Genomic DNA, 20,741 nt, shown 5'->3' with positions numbered 1-20,741 from the left:
TGGAACCACCTTGCAATAATAAAAGCTTTCATGGAGTTGAATCTACTAACTACCTCTTTGAGATGGTCATCATGCTCCAAGATAAGCAGGGCAAGCTCCTCCCACAGAAGAGTTTGTCAGGCCTTGATGTAAAAAGGCTAGTGTAGAAAACATCATACTACAAAGATGGTAGCTAAGTCAAAAGAATCATGGCCATATCCTTTAAAGATATCATCCTGTCAAGGGAGGAAAGCTCATCCCTCTCAACCTATTGATGTGATCTTTTATGGAAGGAGAGTCATCAACAACGAGCATCCATAGTTTCTTCTAAAGAGTAATCCGATGGGCAAATATCTTCTAATGGTACAAAGAAGTAAGCTTTGTCCACACTTCTACTACCTGTTTCAACCTGCACACATGCACTAGGATAAAATCTAGCAAGCTCATAAAGAGAAAATATTAAGCTTCAAAATTAAGCCAATCCCGTAGGGCTACACAATCCATCATTGATCCCATGGGGGGATTCTCTACAGGACAAGGAATAGGGCAGGTAACAAGCTCCCAAAGATCGAAGGTGTCAAAAATACATACTACCTTACAAAACCTACACTAATGGAGCCATCATAGACATCCTGGGATCCAAACGATCTTCTTTGGGGAGAGAAGGAAGAATAAGGACTTGCACTGATGGAGCCATCATAGACATCCTAGCGCCAAAAGGATGGACCCTATGGGAGGCATGAAGAGAGGAGAAAGGAGATAGTTGCTCCAATTTGTGTAACTAGTCAAGAGAGGATTCTCGTTCAGAACAGGGCTAGGACCTCCAATCTTCGCTATGATCACGCCACCGCTCGAAGGGAGTATGAATACTCCTCATTTGAGTCATCAAAGCCTTGAAACCAATGATAAGATATCTTTGTAGAACTTGCAAACATAGTTGCTGCATTTTGCTGTAGGAGAGCCCGAATAGAGGGAAAATCAGCAACACTTGCAAAAAGAGAGTTGTAGATGTTCCATCTTTTTGGATGGCACCTTATGAAATGCAAAAAAATTGTGTTTACAATAGCGAACAACATGCCAAATTTTGAGTTTTCAACAACACTATGGTCTCCTCTTTAGCTGGAACTTCATATCCTCGTACAGGCGATGATACCATGTGAGAGTGCGCAATGGAAGAGAATCACAAACACAAAGAGAAAAGAAGAGGAGAAGAGATAGCAAAAGGAGAAGAAAAATCTACACTGAACAATGTAGGAAAGCTGAATACAATAAGTACTGATCACTCCCTACATAGGCCCAAGGCATCAATGAGGGCACCGGATCAGGCTGAATAATGATGACAGTACCTGTGATGGTTGACACTGATGCAGACAGAGTGTGCAGCTAGCAGTCCTCACTGGAGATGGGGAAGAATGCGGCAATCTGAATGTGCCCATAGCTGCCAAAAAGAAGAATGAATCTGCCCCACACTGGCCATAAATAACCAAAAAAGGCAAAATCTGGCCGACCAGCAACCTAGAGGCAGAAAAATGCAGCCGGCCTGGTCAAAACTGACCGATCAGCACTGACTGCTGCTGAAAATGCTGATGTGGCAGGTCCTGTGGTATATCGCAGCCATCTGGAGACTAGGGCTGATGCACAGAGTGAACACACCTAAACCAATTGACAAAATAAATGCATGCTCCAGAGTGAGCAGCCTCCTCCATCAAAACACAAGACATATCACAGCTCCTAATGCCCCCTTTTGACTCAAACTGAGGCTCATAGGCAGGAGATGACAGTGCATGACAAACATGACTGCTAACACTATGATCTAAGTTACCATCAAGTGAGATGTCTTCTGCTCACTTCATGCAGATTTGACTGCAAAACGAGTTGAAGTATGTTGTAAAATGCACTCAACATGACAGGCAATAATGGAAAGTGCCTCTTGCCTATGTTGTTGCTACTAAATGATTCTGTACCCTTGCTTTTTCACCGTTCAAAGCTAATTGAGCCCGTGGCTGTGAAACAGATCTCTCAATATTTTTGTTGCTATGACTAAAGAAAAACATGGACCACGTTACCATGAGTGTGCAACCTCTTCCATAGCAGTTCCAAAGACAAATAGAATATAACGAGAATAGGAAACAAGCACACAAAAAAAAACCTCAGGTTTTTTTCAATCCACTGGATGCATATAAATGAGAAAGATTATGCTATGCTGTATGTGTATCAAAACAGAGAAACGGCATAATCCATAGTTAACCACTAATTTGTGAGGGCTATGAGTTGAATTTATGGTTCAGAACGCTCTGATTAAACCACTGAATTATGAGAGAAGGCGGCGAGCCAATGGCATGGGAGGGCTGTACCTTGAGTGCCTCTTTGACAATGGGGTCATCTTGAGGGTTGAGGATGGCATTGATTTGAGCGCGGCTGCTGCTTTTGCTGCTGGGGAAGCAAGAAGAAACCATGGATGTTCGAGGCGTCCTCGATGTCACATTGGGGACGACGGGGCTGACGATAAGAAACTGCAGCAGAACAAATTCAACAACAAACATAACAATCAAGGGATGTGCAAGCGCGCGCTCGCTCGCTCGCTCTCTCTCTCTCTCTCTCTCTCAAATGTAGCAATGGCAATTATTAAGCCAATGACACCTACAAATGCAAGATTACTCAAGAGGTGCTTGTGAGCGCACTTAGAGTGCTTGTTCTTTGATCCATACAAAGATCTGGAATCGCCTTAGCACTTCTCGATTGGAAAAGTTAGTATATTGCAAGACCAATATGAGGCTTCTGGGTGTCCACCGCACCTTGGGGACACCCAAGCAACTATGAACTGCTAGCTATTTACACATTTGAAACAATATATCTCTATATTCGTATTTAAAATTTACGTTATTGTCAACAAATGTATACTTTGTTGCCACCTTGAACAAGTTGATCCCTCATGTATAAAGTTAGTGCATGATCCAATCACAAAAAAAGACTAGCATATCAAGGATGAGTAAGAGATTTTGCGTACGCTATAGAGAGATGGAGGAGGTGGATAGGCATGTGACGAGGTCACGCATACGTGCTTATAGCATTCCACTACATGAGGAAGCTGCAGATCTAAAGAGTGCTCAATAGAAAGGCATTCGCAAAGGGAAGCTATCCATTCGGACTCCTCAACAATGTGCAAATGAGGCAGTCTCATTCACATTGAGGAGAAAGAGGATCTACGTGTTGTCATCCAAGCTACATGCCCTAGAATGGTAGAGCCAGAGTTCGACAGCACAAGCAATGCCATGGCGGATGGAGACATGCTCTCTATAGCCTCATCATCGTCCTCTTCTGGTCATGAGTTTTGCTAGAGCCAAGGTAGTGGGCACTCGTGACTAAAGTCAAATCTAGACATTTTCGTATATTTTAGCTGGGTGTTTTTATTTATGTATGCCCCATTAGGAGCCATCTTGACTTAACATTTGTCACCTTTGTGGGTTGTTCCTTCTTAGAACTTAGCAATTGTACATAATTTGATGCAATGTTATGTTTTGGCTCTTTATCATATAGACTTCATCCATGTTAGTTTGATCATCTCAAATTTCAATTTTCCCTATTTAGTATTCAATGTTATGTATGTGTTAAATATTTAATGCTTAAAGGTTTAAATTGTCATGGTCATAAGTAGAGAATGTATATATAACGCAATAATTGCCTAGTACTTGGTTAATGAATCTTGAGTTTGATGATGTACATCGTGTGTAGTAATGTCTCTCCAAGTAGTTTGGATAATATGCATAATGTACAATGGGAAATACCCTAAAATGTCCTCTTGTTTATTATTTTTTAACGTAGATACATATTTTTGCGTACCTAAAAAATTTATCCATACGGAACAACGTACAATACGTATTTATATTGTACCGTACATTACGTATGGAACCACCTTGCAATAATAAAAGCTTTCATGGAGTTGAATCTACTAACTACCTCTTTGAGATGGTCATCATGCTCCAAGATAAGCAGGGCAAGCTCCTCCCACAGAAGAGTTTGTCAGGCCTTGATGTAAAAAGGCTAGTGTAGAAAACATCATACTACAAAGATGGTAGCTAAGTCAAAAGAATCATGGCCATATCCTTTAAAGATATCATCCTGTCAAGGGAGGAAAGCTCATCCCTCTCAACCTATTGATGTGATCTTTTATGGAAGGAGAGTCATCAACAACGAGCATCCATAGTTTCTTCTAAAGAGTAATCCGGTGGGCAAATATCTTCTAATGGTACAAAGAAGTAAGCTTTGTCCACACTTCTACTACCTGTTTCAACCTGCACACATGCACTAGGATAAAATCTAGCAAGCTCATAAAGAGAAAATATTAAGCTTCAAAATTAAGCCAATCCCGTAGGGCTACACAATCCATCATTGATCCCATGGGGGGATTCTCTACAGGACAAGGAATAGGGCAGGTAACAAGCTCCCAAAGATCGAAGGTGTCAAAAATACATACTACCTTACAAAACCTACACTAATGGAGCCATCATAGACATCCTGGGATCCAAACGATCTTCTTTGGGGAGAGAAGGAAGAATAAGGACTTGCACTGATGGAGCCATCATAGACATCCTAGCGCCAAAAGGATGGACCCTATGGGAGGCATGAAGAGAGGAGAAAGGAGATAGTTGCTCCAATTTGTGTAACTAGTCAAGAGAGGATTCTCGTTCAGAACAGGGCTAGGACCTCCAATCTTCGCTATGATCACGCCACCGCTCGAAGGGAGTATGAATACTCCTCATTTGAGTCATCAAAGCCTTGAAACCAATGATAAGATATCTTTGTAGAACTTGCAAACATAGTTGCTGCATTTTGCTGTAGGAGAGCCCGAATAGAGGGAAAATCAGCAACACTTGCAAAAAGAGAGTTGTAGATGTTCCATCTTTTTGGATGGCACCTTATGAAATGCAAAAAAATTGTGTTTACAATAGCGAACAACATGCCAAATTTTGAGTTTTCAACAACACTATGGTCTCCTCTTTAGCTGGAACTTCATATCCTCGTACAGGCGATGATACCATGTGAGAGTGCGCAATGGAAGAGAATCACAAACACAAAGAGAAAAGAAGAGGAGAAGAGATAGCAAAAGGAGAAGAAAAATCTACACTGAACAATGTAGGAAAGCTGAATACAATAAGTACTGATCACTCCCTACATAGGCCCAAGGCATCAATGAGGGCACCGGATCAGGCTGAATAATGATGACAGTACCTGTGATGGTTGACACTGATGCAGACAGAGTGTGCAGCTAGCAGTCCTCACTGGAGATGGGGAAGAATGCGGCAATCTGAATGTGCCCATAGCTGCCAAAAAGAAGAATGAATCTGCCCCACACTGGCCATAAATAACCAAAAAAGGCAAAATCTGGCCGACCAGCAACCTAGAGGCAGAAAAATGCAGCCGGCCTGGTCAAAACTGACCGATCAGCACTGACTGCTGCTGAAAATGCTGATGTGGCAGGTCCTGTGGTATATCGCAGCCATCTGGAGACTAGGGCTGATGCACAGAGTGAACACACCTAAACCAATTGACAAAATAAATGCATGCTCCAGAGTGAGCAGCCTCCTCCATCAAAACACAAGACATATCACAGCTCCTAATGCCCCCTTTTGACTCAAACTGAGGCTCATAGGCAGGAGATGACAGTGCATGACAAACATGACTGCTAACACTATGATCTAAGTTACCATCAAGTGAGATGTCTTCTGCTCACTTCATGCAGATTTGACTCCAAAACGAGTTGAAGTATGTTGTAAAATGCACTCAACATGACAGGCAATAATGGAAAGTGCCTCTTGCCTATGTTGTTGCTACTAAATGATTCTGTACCCTTGCTTTTTCACCGTTCAAAGCTAATTGAGCCCGTGGCTGTGAAACAGATCTCTCAATATTTTTGTTGCTATGACTAAAGAAAAACATGGACCACGTTACCATGAGTGTGCAACCTCTTCCATAGCAGTTCCAAAGACAAATAGAATATAACGAGAATAGGAAACAAGCACACAAAAAAAACCTCAGGTTTTTTTCAATCCACTGAATGCATATAAATGAGAAAGATTATGCTATGCTGTATGTGTATCAAAACAGAGAAACGGCATAATCCATAGTTAACCACTAATTTGTGAGGGCTATGAGTTGAATTTATGGTTCAGAACGCTCTGATTAAACCACTGAATTATGAGAGAAGGCGGCGAGCCAATGGCATGGGAGGGCTGTACCTTGAGTGCCTCTTTGACAATGGGGTCATCTTGAGGGTTGAGGATGGCATTGATTTGAGCGCGGCTGCTGCTTTTGCTGCTGGGGAAGCAAGAAGAAACCATGGATGTTCGAGGCGTCCTCGATGTCACATTGGGGACGACGGGGCTGACGATAAGAAACTGCAGCAGAACAAATTCAACAACAAACATAACAATCAAGGGATGTGCAAGCGCGCGCTCGCTCGCTCGCTCTCTCTCTCTCTCTCTCTCTCTCTCAAATGTAGCAATGGCAATTATTAAGCCAATGACACCTACAAATGCAAGATTACTCAATAGGTGCTTGTGAGCGCACTTAGAGTGCTTGTTCTTTGATCCATACAAAGATCTGGAATCGCCTTAGCACTTCTCGATTGGAAAAGTTAGTATATTGCAAGACCAATATGAGGCTTCTGGGTGTCCACCGCACCTTGGGGACACCCAAGCAACTATGAACTGCTAGCTATTTACACATTTGAAACAATATATCTCTATATTCGTATTTAAAATTTACGTTATTGTCAACAAATGTATACTTTGTTGCCACCTTGAACAAGTTGATCCCTCATGTATAAAGTTAGTGCATGATCCAATCACAAAAAAAGACTAGCATATCAAGGATGAGTAAGAGATTTTGCGTACGCTATAGAGAGATGGAGGAGGTGGATAGGCGTGTGACGAGGTCACGCATACGTGCTTATAGCATTCCACTACATGAGGAAGCTGCAGATCTAAAGAGTGCTCAATAGAAAGGCATTCGCAAAGGGAAGCTATCCATTCGGACTCCTCAACAATGTGCAAATGAGGCAGTCTCATTCACATTGAGGAGAAAGAGGATCTACGTGTTGTCATCCAAGCTACATGCCCTAGAATGGTAGAGCCAGAGTTCGACAGCACAAGCAATGCCATGGCGGATGGAGACATGCTCTCTATAGCCTCATCATCGTCCTCTTCTGGTCATGAGTTTTGCTAGAGCCAAGGTAGTGGGCACTCGTGACTAAAGTCAAATCTAGACATTTTCGTATATTTTAGCTGGGTGTTTTTATTTATGTATGCTCCATTAGGAGCCATCTTGACTTAACATTTGTCACCTTTGTGGGTTGTTCCTTCTTAGAACTTAGCAATTGTACATAATTTGATGCAATGTTATGTTTTGGCTCTTTATCATATAGACTTCATCCATGTTAGTTTGATCATCTCAAATTTCAATTTTCCCTATTTAGTATTCAATGTTATGTATGTGTTAAATATTTAATGCTTAAAGGTTTAAATTGTCATGGTCATAAGTAGAGAATGTATATATAACGCAATAATTGCCTAGTACTTGGTTAATGAATCTTGAGTTTGATGATGTACATCGTGTGTAGTAATGTCTCTCCAAGTAGTTTGGATAATATGCATAATGTACAATGGGAAATGCCCTAAAATGTCCTCTTGTTTATTATTTTTTAACATAGATACATATTTTTGCGTACCTAAAAAATTTATCCATACGGAACAACGTACAATACGTATTTATATTGTACCGTACATTACGTATGGAACCACCTTGCAATAATAAAAGCTTTCATGGAGTTGAATCTACTAACTACCTCTTTGAGATGGTCATCATGCTCCAAGATAAGCAGGGCAAGCTCCTCCCACAAAAGAGTTTGTCAGGCCTTGATGTAAAAAGGCTAGTGTAGAAAACATCATACTACAAAGATGGTAGCTAAGTCAAAAGAATCATGGCCATATCCTTTAAAGATATCATCCTGTCAAGGGAGGAAAGCTCATCCCTCTCAACCTATTGATGTGATCTTTTATGGAAGGAGAGTCATCAACAACGAGCATCCATAGTTTCTTCTAAAGAGTAATCCGGTAGGCAAATATCTTCTAATGGTACAAAGAAGTAAGCTTTGTCCACACTTCTACTACCTGTTTCAACCTGCACACATGCACTAGGATAAAATCTAGCAAGCTCATAAAGAGAAAATATTAAGCTTCAAAATTAAGCCAATCCCGTAGGGCTACACAATCCATCATTGATCCCATGGGGGGATTCTCTACAGGACAAGGAATAGGGCAGGTAACAAGCTCCCAAAGATCGAAGGTGTCAAAAATACATACTACCTTACAAAACCTACACTAATGGAGCCATCATAGACATCCTGGGATCCAAACGATCTTCTTTGGGGAGAGAAGGAAGAATAAGGACTTGCACTGATGGAGCCATCATAGACATCCTAGCGCCAAAAGGATGGACCCTATGGGAGGCATGAAGAGAGGAGAAAGGAGATAGTTGCTCCAATTTGTGTAACTAGTCAAGAGAGGATTCTCGTTCAGAACAGGGCTAGGACCTCCAATCTTCGCTATGATCACGCCACCGCTCGAAGGGAGTATGAATACTCCTCATTTGAGTCATCAAAGCCTTGAAACCAATGATAAGATATCTTTGTAGAACTTGCAAACATAGTTGCTGCATTTTGCTGTAGGAGAGCCCGAATAGAGGGAAAATCAGCAACACTTGCAAAAAGAGAGTTGTAGATGTTCCATCTTTTTGGATGGCACCTTATGAAATGCAAAAAAATTGTGTTTACAATAGCGAACAACATGCCAAATTTTGAGTTTTCAACAACACTATGGTCTCCTCTTTAGCTGGAACTTCATATCCTCGTAGAGGCGATGATACCATGTGAGAGTGCGCAATGGAAGAGAATCATAAACACAAAGAGAAAAGAAGAGGAGAAGAGATAGCAAAAGGAGAAGAAAAATCTACACTGAACAATGTAGGAAAGCTAAATACAATAAGTACTGATCACTCCCTACATAGGCCCAAGGCATCAATGAGGGCACCGGATCAGGCTGAATAATGATGACAGTACCTGTGATGGTTGACACTGATGCAGACAGAGTGTGCAGCTAGCAGTCCTCACTGGATATGGAGAAGAATGCGGCAATCTGAATGTGCCCATAGCTGCCAAAAAGAAGAATGAATCTGCCCCACACTGGCTATAAATAACCAAAAAAGGCAAAATCTGGCCGACCAGCAACCTAGAGGCAGAAAAATGCAGCCGGCCTGGTCAAAACTGACCGATCAGCACTGACTGCTGCTGAAAATGCTGATGTGGCAGGTCCTGTGGTATATCGCAGCCATCTGGAGACTAGGGCTGATGCACAGAGTGAACACACCTAAACCAATTGACAAAATAAATGCATGCTCCAGAGTGAGCAGCCTCCTCCATCAAAACGCAAGACATATCACAGCTCCTAATGCCCCCTTTTGACTCAAACTGAGGCTCATAGGCAAGAGATGACAGTGCATGACAATCATGACTGCTAACACTATGATCTAAGTTACCATCAAGTGAGATGTCTTCTGCTCACTTCATGCAGATTTGACTCCAAAACGAGTTGAAGTATGTTGTAAAATGCACTCAACATGACAGGCAATAATGGAAAGTGCCTCTTGCCTATGTTGTTGCTACTAAATGATTCTGTACCCTTGCTTTTTCACCGTTCAAAGCTAATTGAGCCCGTGGTTGTGAAACAAATCTCTCAATATTTTTGTTGCTATGACTAAAGAAAAACATGGACCACGTTACCATGAGTGTGCAACCTCTTCCATAGCAGTTCCAAAGACAAATAGAATATAACGAGAATAGGAAACAAGCACCCAAAAAAAACCTCAGGTTTTTTTCAATCCACTGAATGCATATAAATGAGAAAGATTATGCTATGCTGTATGTGTATCAAAACAGAGAAACGGCATAATCCATAGTTAACCACTAATTTGTGAGGGCTATGAGTTGAATTTATGGTTCAGAACGCTCTGATTAAACCACTGAATTATGAGAGAAGGCGGCGAGCCAATGGCATGGGAGGGCTGTACCTTGAGTGCCTCTTTGACAATGGGGTCATCTTGAGGGTTGAGGATGGCATTGATTTGAGCGCGGCTGCTGCTTTTGCTTTTGCTGCTGGGGAAGCAAGAAGAAACCATGGATGTTCGAGGCGTCCTCGATGTCACATTGGGGACGACGGGGCTGACGATAAGAAACTGCAGCAGAACAAATTCAACAACAAACATAACAATCAAGGGATGTGCAAGCGCGCGCTCGCTCGCTCTCTCTCTCTCACACAACACACCTGAGATGGCCACCTCTGGAAGCTGAGAGGCGCCATGAATGTGCCGAGCCGAACTCGATCGAAGAGCCAACAAGGGTCTTGCCAATCTTCCGCTCTCGAGCCACTCGCCGTGATAAGAAGCGGGTGGGGGACACCTTACAACTCTGGCTTGGATTTAAAAACATTTTTAAAGAGGAAATATAGAAACCTTTACAAATTACAAAACATCTACCATTAGGGAATTCAAAGATTCATTAGGGTAAAGAAGCGAGTTAAGAAAATCGATAACCAGTTATGTGACACTTTTTGGATACTAGCATAACTTCATAATAGAACACCAGCATTCCATTTGTGCTTTGTACGCACGAGATTTTAAGCTGTTCCACTATCGCACGGTAACTTCGCTCAACAATCCATTTCTCATCTTTCTCTCTCCTCTTTTTCCTCTCTCTTTTTTCCCTTCAAATTCTCTATGTCTAATTTTTTCTCTCTCTCTTTTTTTACCTTCTATTTTAGTTTATTTTTTTCTCTTCTCTTCGTTCTCTCATTTTTTCTCCTCTCTCTCTCTCTTTCTCTTTTTTCTCTCCCCGCTTTTCTTCTCTCTCTCTCTCTTTTTATTCTCCCCCTTCTCTCCTCTTTTTCATTCTCTCTCCCTCTCCTCTTTTTTCCTTTTTTTCTTCTTCCCTCTCTCTCTCTTCATTCTTTTTTTTAATTTTATTTTCTCTCTTTCTCTCTCCTTTTCTTCTCTTTGCACTTTTCTTCTTTCTCTCCCTCCTCTCTATTTCCTCTATTTTTTATTCTCTCTCTTTTTAAATGTTATATTTTCTCTCTCTATAATTCTCTCTCTCTCTCTCTCTCTCTCTCTCTCCTTTTTCTTCTTTCATTTTCTTTCCCTTTCCCCTCAGTATCTGTTAAAGTATGTAAATTTTATCTTTTCCTTATATATAATTCTCTCTTTATATTTATATTGTTTCTCTTCTTCTCCTCTCTCTCTCTTTCTCCTTTTATTCTCTCTCTCAAAATATTTAAATTTAAAAAATACTTTTCTCTTTTTTCCCATCTCTCTTCCTCTTTTTTCTTCTTATTCTTCTTCTCTCTTTTTCTTTCTCTCTCTCTCTCTCTCCTCTCCTCTCTTTTCCTTCTCTCTTCTCTTTTTTCATTTTTTTTCTTTTCTCTTTAAATTTTTTCTTTCTTTCTTTTAAATATTATCTTTCCTCTCTCTATAATTCTCTCTCTATGTTCAAATTCTCTCTCTTCTTCTTCTTTTCTCTCTCTCATTTTCTTCTCTCTGTCTCTCTTTCCCCCTCTCTCCTCTCTTTTCCTTTTTTCTTTCTCTCTCTCTCTCTCAAATTTTATATTTCTTCTCTCTATAATTATCTCTCTCTATTCCCCCTCTCTCTCCCTCCCTCTCCTCTTTTTTCTTTTTTGCTCTTTGTGTGTGTGTATGTGTGTGTGTGTGTGTGTGTGTGTGTGTGTGCATTAAACAAAAAGTTTACATTAAAATGTTTAATCTAATTGAGAGAGAGAGAGAGATAGAGAAAGAGAGAAAACCTAGGCCCTACGCATGAGAGAGAGGGGGGAGGGGGAGAAGACTATTCTCTTTTCTCTTTCTCCCTCTTCTCTCTCCTTCTTCTTCTTCTTCTTCTCTCTCTCTCTCTTTCTCTCTCTCTCTCTCTCTCTCTCTCTCTCTCTCTCTCTCTCTCTCTCTCTCATATTCTATCTCCATCTCAAAGTGTGTGAAAAACTATGTTCGAAAAACTTTAAATTAAAAAATCTTTTAAAATATTTAATTTAAAAATTTAATCTAACTATGAGAGAGAAAAAAACTTTTGATTTAAAAAGAAGTTTGATTTAAATAAAGGGAAGAGAGAGAGAGAGAGAGAGAGAGAGAGAGAGAGAGAGAGAACCTAGGCCCTATACATGAGAGAGAGAGGAGGGAGGGGGGAGGAATTTAATTAAAAATGGGAGGGAGAAACGAAAGAGAAAGATTATAAGTGAGAGAGAGGGGAGGGGGCTTTAATTTAAAAAAGAGAGGTGAGGGGAGGGGAGGCTTTAATGAAAAAAAGGAGGGGGAAGAGAAAATGAGATATTACACGTGAGAAAGAGAGGAGGAGAGGGGGTTTTGATTGAAGAAGGGAGGTTTGGAAAAGGGGATAGGTTCGGGAAGCCCTCTGGAGGTTCGGGGCTTTTCGAACCTATAGCGAAAATAATATAGTAGTAAGATATATTTCTCTTGTTTGTGACACGTGTCTTGAAGCATAAGTCCAGTAACACACGTTCAATCCCATCATATCATTAGTGCTATTACGAAATTTTGAAAGGTGTCAAATTTTAACCCTTTAACATTCCCTCCCCCCTTTTTTTTCTTTACATGGCAATAAAAAGGTGGAGTTCAATTGCAATGTAATGTGCATGAATCTTCAAATTGTTTGCACCGCCAAGAAGAGAACATCAACATGCAATTGGTCAGAAAAAAAATTATGTACATCAATGCATCAATCCATTGAGAGACATTCTAAAGCTAAGTGTCATTTTATTGGCTCCTCTACCCTATTCAAGTTTTGAAAGTTTCTTTGGAAAACTTGCAACTCATTTTACATCAACCTTAAGGTTTCATTAACATGGTCTACTTCCATTCTTGCAATGGTAAGAAGTTGTTAGAGATAAATCATCATAAAAGTCGAAGACAGGTGGATCAAATTGGGGAGAGAGAGTTGCCACAAACCATATTGGAAGAAAGAGTTCAAATCCCACTAAAACATGTACTTTTAGGCAATTTAGTGAGAGCTCCAACAACATAGGACATAGCCTCAATTTGGTGGATTCACCAAAATCTCCACCCGTACTCCCATACAATTTTGCTAGACTTGAGTGTTTCTGTGTTGGTTGGCAAGGGATATAATTTAACACACACCTTATCTACGAGTACTTGTCAAACCTATATCTACATTTATTCAACACCATGTATGCAGGAGTAGAAAGAAGTTCTACAAGAATGTTGGAGAAGTCCTTGTAACCATATTAGAGCTACAACCTTATGAATCTTAGCTTTTCCCTTTTCCAATATGCAAAGGTTATTTTCTAGGTCTTCTTGGCAAGTTTATAGAGGAGTTCATCTATTTGGATTGAACATATGGCTTATTCTCTAGTTGGTCACATTCTTAGGACTAATATGATCATCCTTTACATTCTTGTGGAAGGGCATAGATGTATATGTGTTATCTCAATAGTAAAGCCTAAGAATATTATCACAAAGTGGAAGGGACCATCAAGAACCTACCTCTACATTCTATATCTCTATGACTTTCAACCCTTTTCTCCACCATTACAAATTTGGAGATTGATTACTTAAGTTTGTAGTAGCCATCCTTGTGGTGGCAAAATATTTCAATTATAGGAGACCTATGAAAGTTATAATTCAAGGTTCATCGCATTGCTAGGATTTTGAGTAAGGCACTCTATTCAACCTTATCTTGACAATATGTTAATGGTGAAATAGTATCTTTTTTGGAATTAGTTCATTTCCAAATGGTGGATAATTATCACTCTTAGATATTGTGGATCATCTTTAAAGTTGTGATTGAGCATTTGCTACTTGGTACAAACACTAAGAAATGGCCAACACATCTAATGGTTTTGACAATATAGCCCAAGTAGTTGGAAAAAAGCTTGATAAGTCCAATTTCTCAATAGAGAAAATTTGTATGGAAACCTTTTTTATTGGCAAAGGTTATAGGGATATTGTCATTGGTGCTAAAGCAAAATCCAAACTTTTACATGAAGGGGGAGTGAGCCCTGAAGTGAGCACGGAGTAGAAGCAAGAGCTATGGTGAAAGGAGAGAGAGAGAGAGAGAGAGAGAGAGAGAGAGAGAGAGAGAGAGAAGATGTGGAAACTTAAACAATCACAATGTGTGATCAGTCTTCCCTTTATTTAAATGTCATTGAAAGAATAAAGAATAAAGTGACAATTATGGGCGCCCACCACTTGCAATGTATAGGTGTGCAGGTAACTAATACACGATGTAAGTACTATCAGTGTAACTAATATACGAGCGGCTAGGTATGGGCACCTTTATCCCCAACAACCTCCCACTTTGTAAGAAGCTAGGAAGAAGATATATTTTAGTATGGAATTATAATAATGCCTTGTCACACTGTCATAGGTATAAAAGGGGTGAGACATATAAAATTTCACATCTTTTGAACATTAATACATTTATTATCTCTCATCTTACCTCCTTGTTCATTGCGTCTATGGCTTTTCTCTCTTCTTTCCTAATGTTCTAGTCTCTCTCTCTCTCATGTTACTATTTTCTCTCTTCTCAGTTCTTCTTTCTCTCGCCTCTCAAAAGAAGATATATTTTAGTGTGAAATTATTAATAATGCCTTATCACACTGATATAGATATAAAAGGAATGAGACACGTAGGTTTTCACATCTTTTGAGCATTAATACATTTATTATCTCTTACCTCACCTCCTCGTTCACACCTTCTATGGCTTCTCTTTCTTCTTTCCTAACTTTCTAGTCTTTCTCTTTCCTTGTCACTCTTTTTTCTCTCCTCTGTTCTTCTTTCTCTCACCTCTTAGTTCTCTCCTTGTTGACACACTTAAAGGCGAATGTGACCCTAGTGATGAGGAGAGAATAAGAAAAAGGTGACAAAGTATAAATGTACATAAATACAGCAAGATGAGGAAAGATGTCATCTCATCCAATGCCCATCAACTTTCTAAGGAAGGCAAAATGCTATGCTAAGAGACTTTTACTAGGTCGATCTATAAGATTTTGGTATGTTGAGGTCTTGACAAGCTCAAAGGACATATCCTCAACAACCTCGTAGATAAAGTAGTAATGCACCTCAATGTGCTTCCTATTCGCATGCAAGACCAGATTCTTGGCCAATTAAATAGCACTCATACAATTCAAATGTAGTGTAGGAACCACATTAGTAATGCGAAGGTGGTTTAGCCTAACAAGAGAGCCTCCTTGCAAGCCTTAGTGGTTGCAACATACTCTACCTTGATGGTAGATAGGGCCATGCATTTCGACACCTTGGACATCCAAGAAACAACACCTGCAAAGGTGAAGACATAGCTAGAGATGGACTTCCTACTATCTGCATGCCCTTCATAATCAAAGTCAATGTATCCCATGACTCTTATATCTTGGTCGCCATAACAGATGTACATAGCTGCTATGCCCTTCTAGGTATCTCATGATGCCCTTGACGGCATCCCAATGTCGTATGCTGCCAGGTGTAGCCATATAGTGTACCACAACTCCCATTACAAATGCTAAGTCATGGCGAGTGGCTATCATGGCATACATCAAACTATGCACTATGGATGCGTAAGGAATCTTGGCCATCTCAGCCTTTTGCTCCTCAAATTGCACACAATCGGCATGAGTAACCTTCACATGAGAAGGTAAAGGGTAGCCAATAGGCTTAACATCCTGCAAATGAAACCACTCAAGAACCTTTTGGATGTACTCCTTCTGGGACAAGTAAAGGAGGCCCTTAAAGAGATTGTATGTAATGCGCATCTCAATAATATGTAAGACATGTCCCATGTCTTTTATCTCAAAGCTCTTCTTGAGCTGACCTTTCAAGGCATCTAGCTTATCATGAGCATTATTGGCAAAATCAACATATCATCCACATAGAGAATCAAAATCATAAGGTTGCCATCACGAGTCTTCTTCATGTATAAACATGAATCCATATCACTGTGGGAATATCCTTGTGAATGTATAAAAGCATCAAACTTATGGTACCATTCCCTAGGTGCCTGCTACTGAAGCCCATAAAGGCTCTTTCTCAATCTCCATACTAGGTGGTCCCTACCAAGTTTTGCAAAGCCCTTAGACTACTCCATGCAAATCTCATCATGCAAGTCCCTATGAAAAAAAGCCATCTTGATATCCATATGATAAAGATCAAAGTCAAGATGAGCAGCCAAAGCCAGTACCAAACGTAGGGTAGTCATCTTCATAATAGGAGAAAATACTTCATTAAAGTCCACACTATGCTCTTGCTTGAAACCCTTAGCAACCAATTTGGCATTTTATGTCGGCTTAGGGCATTTAGGGATACTTTTCAACTTGTACACCTACTTACATGGCAAAGCATGCTTGCTACTAGGCAAAGGAACCAAATCCCATGTATAATTTTTCTATAGTGAGTGGTACTCTAATTGCATGGCCCTCTCGTAAGAGTGACTATCACCTCTACACATGGCCTCATCACTCATAAGTAAAAGGCTCACCAGTATCTATCACTATAATATAATCCATAGAGGGCTCAAACCGTGCACGCTATCATCTATCTCTAGTAGACTGCCTCAAAATAGGTTGTGGAGCCTAGATTGCTGCTTTTGTAGGTTGTCTAGCTAGTTGTACAATAGCAGGATGCTCCTACTAAAATATCACCGTACATATCTCAATGACATACTCAGGTTGCTTATGTATTTTCTCCTCATGGAAAATAACATCATGGCTGTGAATAACCTTCCAAGCCTACAGATCCCATAGGCGATAACCCATCTCACCGTCATCTCCATAACTAAGAAAGATACATTTCCTAGACTTAGGATCCATCTTATTGTGCTTGTCATTGGGAACATGGCAGAAAGCCTCACAACCAAAGATACTCAAATGAGCATACGAGGGAGGTTTTCCAAACCATACCTTCTCTACAACCTGAGAGTCAAGAGCAGTACATGGGAACTGATTTATCAAGTGTATAGCAGTAGTGACTGCCTCAGCCCTAAAATATTGTGGTAAGCCTGCTTGGCTAAGCATATTGCAAACTCACTCTTGAATTGTCATATTTATTGGCTTAGCCATACCATTTTGGGGTGGGTTGTACCGGGCGGTCTACTAATGCTTAATACCCCTCTCACCACAAAACTGCTCAAAGACTTTAGAGACATACTCACTCCCATTATCTGACTTGTAGGCATTTCAACCTATACCCAAATCGATTCTCTACTAAAGCAAGCCAACATTGAAATGTAACCAAGACTTCCAATTTTTGCTTTAATAGGATATGCTCAAACCTTATGTGTATAGTCATCAATGAAGGTAATGAAATACTTCGCACCACCTAATGACTTGCGGGGCATGGGACCACATACATCTGAATGAACAAGAGGCAAAGGCTCACTCATGCATGTCATATCAAAATTCTTATGTGTATTACATGTATGCCTACTATATAAACAATGACCACAAGACCCAAAACACTTATAGTCAAGTGGCCAAAGATATTGCAAATGGGTAAGTATTTTCATTTATTTCATGGATATGTGTCCAAGGCAATAATGCCAAAGAGATACATGTAGAACTGTATCCACTACCAAAATATAGTCAACTAACCTAGATACAAGTAAGGGGTAGAGAGTATGGGACTTCGCACCATATGCGATGATAAGGTTCCCATTGGCAATCTTCCATGAGGAATCACCAAAAGAAACTATATAACTTACATCATCCAAAGTGCCAACGAATATAAGGTTCTTTGAGAGAGTTGGGGGACATGACATATACTATGAAGAGTAAATGTGGAACCTGGACATCACTAATACCAACTATCTCTAGTGCTAGGTCGTTACCCAAACCAACAGATCCAGTCAAACTACGACAAGAGTGGAACTGCTCTCTATGAGGGGTCACATGAAAGAAAGCCCATGAATCTATCAACCAACACTGAGTATACCCTGATAAAGCATTAGTCAACTATGAAGTATCAAGAGAAGAAGTTGCAAGTACAAAATCATCATCAGAATCAGTCTTCACAATCATCTTTTTTATCTTGTACTTTACCCTTGCCCTTTTTCTTGTACTTGTCCTCATGCATTTTATGGCAATGTGGTTGAATATGTCCTGATTTTCCACAGTAATTACAAGTCAATGAGGACTTATGACCATGGGACTTACTACAAGACTATCCACATGATTGAGAATGAGACTGCTAAGAGTCTCTACCACAAGGGTCATTACTGCTCCTGCCATTATTTCCTCTGTAAATGTCAAAGCACGAGAGATGCAAGAAGCATTGAAATTCTTTTTTATTAACCTCTTCATTCAAGAGTGCACCCTCTATATCCCATAACTTTAGCCCATTAGTAGGCATGTTTACACACATAGCAATACGAAATGTATCCCATGATTCAGGCAGTGTAACCAAGAGGAACAAAGGGGGAAGATTACCCTTGAATTCAATCCTCTACGAAGACAAATAGCTAAGAATAGAATGAAACTCACTTAAGTGGACATAGAAGCGCCCTCCTTCATGCAAAGGTCCATGAGTTGCTTCAACCAATACATCTGGGAAGCAGGACTCTGCTTGTCATAGACATTTCAAATCTTATCCCATATGTCCCATGCAAACTGTCCATTAGAGACAACACTATAGAACACACGCTTAGAGAGGAACAATATAATGGTGGACTTACATAGCTCATCTAATTCACCCCAATCCTATGAATCAATACGTTCAGACTTGACACCCTCATGTTTCAAAGTCTTAACTTGTATTTTTTGCACTAAAACTTGCTAGATTTGGGCCTTCCAATAGTTGTAGTTGGTGTCATCCAACTTGTCAATATTAAAGGTAGCACTATCATTGGAATCACCAACCATATTGAGACCAAGTAAATGCACAAAAGGGCAAAACATGTCGTTGTAATAACCCACAAATCAGCCCTAAAACCATTGCCGAATCAAGCTAAAAACAAGGGGTACTAACCAAGTAATGAACTGTCCACAAACTCAATGGAAAGAACTATCAAATAGAGGTGACTGCTTGCATAAACATTGCAATAAACTACAATTACAACATGTTGAAAATGAAGTACAACAGTAAGATCAATGTTAAAGAGGGGCAATCATTTATATAAGACAAACAACAATTGCCAAGGAATAGCTCCAAGTAGCAATAAGTGAATATGCAACTCACCAAGAACTATCAAAGGATCAATGTGTCAGATTGAGATACATCCCATAGGCATAACCATCATGCATAGAGTGGGTCTCGTGGCAAGTAATAGAGGAGACCAACCAAAGGCACAATGGATTGAGCAATGCAATAGAAGCTCGATACACATGGCCAACCAAGGTGCATATATCACTTACAACGTTGTGATAGAGATAGGTGCCGGTACAAGAGTAATGCTAGATTAGCCCACTAAGCATCAACTGCATACATAAACCATGATGAGAGATGTACATGTCACTAAGTCTCATAGTCTCATTGTGAGACCCTCAATCTCAATTGTATAACCAAAATGCTCAATATAATATCCAAGTGTAAAGTAGTAGCTTCCATTGGAATAAAAGTCGAATGTTAGATGAGCAAACAAAGCTCAAAACATCATGTGGAAGGCATCCATACATCAATCCATGCCGCACTTGGTTCAAAGAGAATGGGAAACAAGAGGGATGCACTGCTCAACCTCTCTACCTGTAGGGCATAGTCCCATTATAGTCCCCTAAAACAGCATGAATCGGGTTCTAACTTAGCAGTACCTAAAGTTGAACGACGGTGAAACCTTGTGAGAAGCCTTCCAGTTCTTTGGGATCACCTGGATAGACCCGCCAGGGTTCCACCCACTCTCTTCCCTTGATAGCTTTAGTTTTCTAATTAGGTCCCATCACATTTATGTGTGATATTCAAAGTCAGCTTCCTTAATTAAGCCTTTTAGGGAACATGGCTCGTTCACGTAATTTATGGCACAAACATGAATATAGAGCAAGCAATCCTTTAACAAACAAATTCAAACAAATTCCTTAACTTATCTTCACATTAATCTTTGTCTCGTACCCATATAGGAGAAATTATATATCCCCTTCTGTCCAAAATAAGTACCCCTTCTGCTCTCTGCAGAAGTAACTGGTCCAAATCACATGGCACCACAAATTCCAGCCTGTATCTAGAATAGGATCTTCCAACGCCCTAGATGTTGGGCTCACGGCAGTCTACAACTTTGTTCTGGGCTCGGCAAGGGGTGTCTAAAGCTCCACTGACCCCAAGCAACCTAGGAGTGAGACACAACTTCAGTGGTTGGCCTTTTCACCACTTGACCTTCTGCCCGTGAATCGAGCAGTGCCCTCTTGGGTTGAAATGCGGCATGACCTTGGAGATGATTCACGTGCGCAGAAATATCCTTCCTTAATTAATCCAAAGCATCAATCTTTCCTTCGGCTTAGGGTTTCCTAATCCATGATCTCTTCGCTTGCCCTAGAGTTGTTGTTGCATCTAGCCAATCCCCGAATAGGATTGATAAGCATAGTAGCTATCGGGCAGATTTCAAGGCATCCTAGTTTTAGTCCTCAGTAAACCCTTATATTTGTTGAGCCTCAGATCAAGCAAACTCTCTCCCCTCAAGGAGAATTTCAATCGAGAGT

At 40.3% G+C, this 20,741-nt stretch overlaps 1 protein-coding gene across 4 annotated transcripts in view; it reads right to left on the bottom strand.

Moving 5' to 3' along the window:
• Positions 1 to 10,527, bottom strand: part of LOC148014274 (uncharacterized) — a 65,104-nt gene extending 54,577 nt beyond the window's left edge. For 3 of the 4 annotated variants that reach the window (XM_087666369.1, XM_087666372.1, XM_087666373.1), the window contains exons 1-4: positions 10,356 to 10,513; positions 10,102 to 10,266; positions 6,216 to 6,374; positions 2,334 to 2,492 (exon numbers count right to left, since the gene is read on the bottom strand). In XM_087666369.1, the coding sequence (XP_087522495.1) occupies positions 2,334 to 2,492; positions 6,216 to 6,374; positions 10,102 to 10,266; positions 10,356 to 10,391 (519 nt within the window). In that variant the 5' untranslated portion in view covers positions 10,392 to 10,513. Of the gene's footprint in view, positions 1 to 2,333; positions 2,493 to 6,215; positions 6,375 to 10,101; positions 10,267 to 10,355 lie in introns of all 4 variants that reach the window. The other variant, XM_087666370.1, reaches the window with a different exon arrangement.
• Between the last annotated feature and the right edge of the window lie 10,214 nt (positions 10,528 to 20,741).

This window comes from Lygodium microphyllum, chromosome 25 (genome assembly GCF_053477565.2).
Source record: "Lygodium microphyllum isolate KBCC chromosome 25, Lygodium_microphyllum_v1.1.10, whole genome shotgun sequence".
Classification (NCBI taxonomy): Eukaryota; Viridiplantae; Streptophyta; class Polypodiopsida; order Schizaeales; family Lygodiaceae; genus Lygodium; species Lygodium microphyllum.
This window is presented reverse-complemented; position numbering and strand designations above follow the sequence as displayed.